The following is a 5,538-nucleotide window of genomic DNA, read 5'->3' as shown; positions in this document are numbered from 1 at the left end:
TCTTGCTACATTTTTGCCTGTCACATGAAAAAGCTTTTTATGATCAAGAATCTCCCACAAAATGTACTTTCACACCTACAGAAAAGCAATGTAAGCCATAAAAGTAATTATAACTTTTATGGTGGCATTCTGTATTATACCTGTGCTATATAAAGTGTAGGCATCATACCATAAACATTAGTCTTGGCATCAGATAATTGAGTAGCTGAACAAAACCACTGCAAGATAATCTCAATCCACTAGATAGTCACCTTTCAGCGGCAGTAGTCTTATTCCAATAACCATTACTGATATTTAATATTCCCTTTTCTAACCTTTAGGCCTGATCGTGACCATAAATCTCATTGTATTGTCCCCTTAAGAAGAGCAGGGTAAATCCTTAGACCAGAGTTATAATAATGAATTCAGACAACAGACTAATCTTTCACACTTTCTGGTCCTCTTTTAGGGAAGTGGATTTCTCTTCCAATTCCAATGCATAATGATTTAAAGGTGACCTGAGAAAGAGCCTTCATCTAATAACCACCTTCTCCTTCTTCCAGTTCCTATGGATAGATAGGAAAGCTTGTGCACTTTCTCCCCTGAAAATTCACTCTGTGTGTTCTTCTAGACCGCACTCATGCCTTGATGCCTTAAGAGATCACATGAACTAATCTTCTGTTAAGAAGATCAGGTGTCAGCTGTAGGGGATATAATCCTGACAGAGCTCATATATTTAAGGAAGAGGTGTTTGTCTAATGATATCCTGAGCAGTGATGAACAAATGTCAAAACTTTATGTACCATGAAGATGCACCTAAAAACTAGAGATCTATGATATGGAGGAGAAGACAGAACACACCTTTAATATACAGATATTCTCTGCCTGAATATCTGCAGATAGAGATATTCAGACAGGCTAGCTGAATGGTGCAAAATGCTATCAAAATTTTAAGACTGTACCTTGTCTTCCTTGCTTTCCATTATCTGTTTCATCCTTGGACCCTGAATATGGAACTATTCCCTTAGCTGCAGAAGTAGACACATACATATCTGATTCCAGGACCATGACCCATGAATTTTAAAGTAACAGCTGTAATATGGTGGGCAAGTGAAAACCAATTCACTGGCTTCAACCAGCAAAGAAACACCTGATCTGGCATACGTATACCTGCTTCACCTTTGCCATGTCATTCTCTTTGAGCTCTAAAAAGCAATTTCAGAAAACATGCAGGTAGATATGTAAAGGAAACTCAACCAAGCACCATGGGACTTCGGACAAGGCACTTGAATGGACCTGACATTTACAAGGTAACTGCACGCTGAAAGTAGATTGCATTCCTTCTTTTCAGACAAGTTCTCCCAAACAAATGCATTAATGAAACAGAATAAACTTAAAAAAACAAATTATTAGAACATAAAAACTAGGCCTTGAAACTACCTCTGTTCCTCAGCAACCAAAGGGAACCTTCATCACTGTTAATCAAGTATCTTCTGGGTTTTTTTAAATGACACTAAAAATTCTAGGCACTGGTGTCTCATAACAGCATTGTGATTACTTTGTTTCTGTCTCTTCAGTGACAAGGTTGGTATCAGCCACTTGGGTACAGAATCTTTAGTGATATTTAAAGACAATGCAGGTAGAAAATGGACACACCCAAAACACTTGAAAAACAAGGACAATTATTCTGAAAATTGAAAATAAGCAGAAGCTTAATGAATTTCAAGTGCTACTTGATACAACACACATTTGGAATTTGCTTTCTTACGTGGGTTTGCATTCTCTCTCAATTTAAAGGGTTATACAGGTGCACAAACAAAACAATAATACCCATTTACAAGGAGAGCTAACTTGTAAAATGGAAAACAGATCTCACTGGAAAGAAAGTGTTGCTGGTTGGAGTAAAAGACTCATTGTAAGTCTGCTAATAATTAAAAAATCCATCGAAACCATGGGGAACAACAGTTAAAGACCGTAACTGAAATTTTCAAAGCAAGAGTAATTATTCAAATAGATTAACAAGGGATTTGCATTGGTCATCACCTGGAGACTTTCACAGCAATATTTTTCTATAAACATACACTGTAATTCAACCACATATACTGGGCTCAGCAGCACTGAAGTCATTAATACGGAAAAACAACTACCGCCAAAACATGACAAAAGAGTAAGATGACTTGTCTGGTCCGTTATGCAAGCTATCATATAGCTCATTATACTGGCACTTAGCACCTCTATCCATGGACAAGTTTAGGGTGTCTGGCTAGAGCTACCTGAAATAGCATTGATTTTCTCAGAAGAGTGGGGTTTCACCATCTATTGAAGAGCCTTGGAAGTGTCCCATTCAAAGCATACCCAGATTTCTTATCTCTTCTCAAATGCTGGCCTGTGAATTTATCAAGATGTTCCAAAAAAAAAAAAAAAAAAAAAAGGTAGCGAACTGTTTGAGTCAGAAACGGTGAATTGACAGTCACAAGCAAGCAGGGAAATTAGAGAGAAGCAAGGACAGAAACTCAAGTTGCTAGCTAGGCATCTCAATTCAGGTATGAGACAGTGATACAGCCTATCACTCGTCACTCCTGGTAGCGTTCATGAACAAGCTTTCAAAAAATACAAACAAACAGTTTATCCAAGAGTTAGAAGATCCAGATCTGAAGAGAGAGAACACAAATGATACCACCTTTCCCAACCATTTGCTACTTGAAGAAAATATTTCTGAAGTAGGGTGTGTATTTTCATTGCTAATTACAAGAACTAAAAAAGACAAGTTCTGAAATGCAGACATTTAAATTGAGGAAATCATTGCCATTTTGATTAATTTCAACATAAACAGTCCAACTGCTGATAGTTTCAAACAAACACTTAGGGTGCTGAGGATTTAATAGCCTGTAAGCTACCTTGTGACTTTGATAGCGTGGAACTCCACACTCTCTGTGCAGGCAGTTGATACGGTTTATCTACTTGCACAGCGCACACCTAAAAGGTTTTCAATCTGATACGTTGGCATTTGAGACCTGTTCTAAGAATGAAGCTCAACATGTAACTTAATTAGGACCTTCTCATGAGAAAACCCAGGACTGGCTGCATTAAACAGAATTAACCACCACCGTTTCATTACTAAAACCACTTGCTTCTTGATCATAAAAATCTAACATACTTACAAAGATATCAGTAAGAGTTTTGATAGCCTTCTCTTTTCTTTGCATAAACTCATCATCCTGCAAGACATTAACGGAGGTAATTAAAAATACCAGGAATGGAGATTAAATCTCAACCATTGTAATAAGTTTAGCAAACAAAGTTATCAAATAGTTTCTAACTGAGCTGCCCAATTATTTGGTGAAATGTTAGTGATTTCCTGTAATACAGAAAAGTATTTGCTTCTCTCATCAGATAGGTAGGTCTTTAAAACTATATCCAGATCAGCAGTTTTTCTGCTCTCTGCTTATACAGTAACCTACACAAATGCAATCCCAGCCCACTACCGGGATCCCCAATCATTATCACACTATGAAGAAATGAAGATGGGATGGGCTTAATGTGGAAAACAGAAGTTTCCCCTACTGTTATTTTAGTTTCTAAGCATTAAAAACAATCAAAAGAACCAAAACAAAATCCAAACCACATCAAGCTAATAAAATCCAGCTGCCTTTCCCAATACTAGGGACATCTACCTTTAATGCTGTTACTGAATTAGAGAGAAAACTTGGGTTCTAGGTTTTAAATATGGAATTGCCTTGGGATATGCATGAACAGAACTGATGGCTCTGCACTTTAGGCACATATCCAAGCTCGTTCCAGCTCTCCTCCTACACCAAGGAACCTTCGTATCATTACTGCAGAATAGGAAGAAGAGAGGATCACAACACTGTTCTAAGCATGTAACTTCAAAGTAGGCAGCGTTTGACTATTATCAGAAGGAGAAGGAATACAATCACGGTATCTCAAACAGTGCAAAATTACTCTTACCACTACACTTCTAGATAAAACTGCACTTCTCACTCCTCTGGCAATCATATTTTACAGAGACAAATGTATTTCCTTTTAATCCAAACCTGTCCCTCTCTGTCTTTCCCCAAGTTCAGTTTTGGAATCTAGTTTTCAAGAACAAATTTGGGGGTTTGGATACAGGCAGACAAGAGCTGACTTTGAGCACTCTAAAACAAAACCCCAGTTACAGCACATTAACAGCATATCAATTCTCATTTAGCTAGATCAGCTTCTCCACAGCATGCCAGGTGTTCTCAAACACTTTAAAGGCAATAGAGCTCTAGTCACATAGCTGGCCTGGGTACACTGCACAGAGCTCTATCTCCACTCCAGAAGCGAGCTACCTTGCAAGCCAGACTGACAGAGAAGTACCAAATATTGCAGAAAAACTAAGGCAACTATTAAGCAAAAATTAATCAGTATCTGTGAACTGTCTGTCACAATAAAGTTCTAATTTTTTTCCCAGTTGAATTTGTGCATGGAGTCCTCTAGGACAGATTAACAAAATGATAGCAAAAGCAACTCTGGTATATCGTGCTGATTTCAGAGTTGTGAAGCTGGTACTGCACCTGAGCATTTGACATATGATAATAGAAACAAGATCGATCTTACCTCCGGTAGTCTATGAGTTTTTTGAAACTGTGATATAGAGTAAGAACGGATATAGTCTCCCATTTCTTCCCTTGTTTCTATTGCACGTTTCACCAGCCACTGGGGGGAAAAAAAAAGTTTTTATCAGTAGAAAGGGGAAGAATAACAGCAGCGAACACCAAACTACTGCATAATTATTTTTAATACATGATAAAAGCTAAAAGCACATTTTAAGCACACAAACAAGAACATTTATTTGTAAACATAGTAACTCAGGGACCTACTCCTAACAAAATGAGCCAGCATTAGCTATTTTATAAAATTCACATTTGCTCTTCTTCTACGTACTAAAAAGCTCAGTAGAGCAATCACATAACACATAAGCTAAGAAACCACATGGCTTTTCTTATAATCAATAAGTTTTACATATAAAAACCTAAATATTCTTCATCCTGTTGAACCTCAATAAGCCATACTGTTCATACCACAGTGGGATTCAATAGTCCAAAGACGACCAAACTGCCTTCCCATATAAGGGGGAGGAGCTCCCTGGACCAGAAGCTGGTATCCCAAAAAAACACTTTTCTGAATGTTATTTGTATATAGTGTATTGCAAAAATAGGGGGGTTTTGCATGATTTCCCCTTTATTTAGCTTGCACTGCAACTTCTCATACACTGAATTGCTTTTAATTCTAATTAATTTCTTCTAGTAAGCATGGAAAGAAAATTCTATTGCAAATTTCAACTATTAGGAATTCTTAGCTGACAAATTAATTTATAAACAAAAACATATGAAATCTTCACAAGCATAAGCAAAGTTCATTGAAATTTTGCTAATACGAATTTCTGTAACCCAAAAAATAGGATCTTCAGTAAAATAATTCCAAAAAGGAAAATGAAAAGCATCTGTGGAATAGAAATGGGTGTGGGCCACTTCAAAATTATTCTTTCAGCCTGCATCTTTAAGGGGGGGGGGG

At 37.3% G+C, this 5,538-nt stretch overlaps 1 protein-coding gene across 1 annotated transcript in view; it reads right to left on the bottom strand.

Annotated features, from left to right (window-relative positions):
* Window positions 1-3,065: 3,065 nt before the first annotated feature.
* The window catches only part of LOC104073112 (coiled-coil domain-containing protein 93-like), a gene marked incomplete at its 5' end in the record, with an annotated part of 10,225 nt that continues 7,752 nt past the window's right edge, over window positions 3,066-5,538 (bottom strand). The window contains 2 exons of the mRNA XM_009572784.1: window positions 3,066-3,197; window positions 4,582-4,680. Coding sequence (XP_009571079.1) covers window positions 3,066-3,197; window positions 4,582-4,680 — 231 coding nt within the window. The remainder of the gene's footprint in view (window positions 3,198-4,581; window positions 4,681-5,538) is intronic.

Source organism: Fulmarus glacialis, unplaced genomic scaffold (assembly GCF_000690835.1).
Source record: "Fulmarus glacialis isolate BGI_N327 unplaced genomic scaffold, ASM69083v1 scaffold49542, whole genome shotgun sequence".
Lineage (NCBI taxonomy): Eukaryota > Metazoa > Chordata > Aves > Procellariiformes > Procellariidae > Fulmarus > Fulmarus glacialis.
The sequence above is the reverse complement of the archived record's forward strand: the minus strand, read 5'-3'. Positions and strand labels throughout refer to the sequence as shown.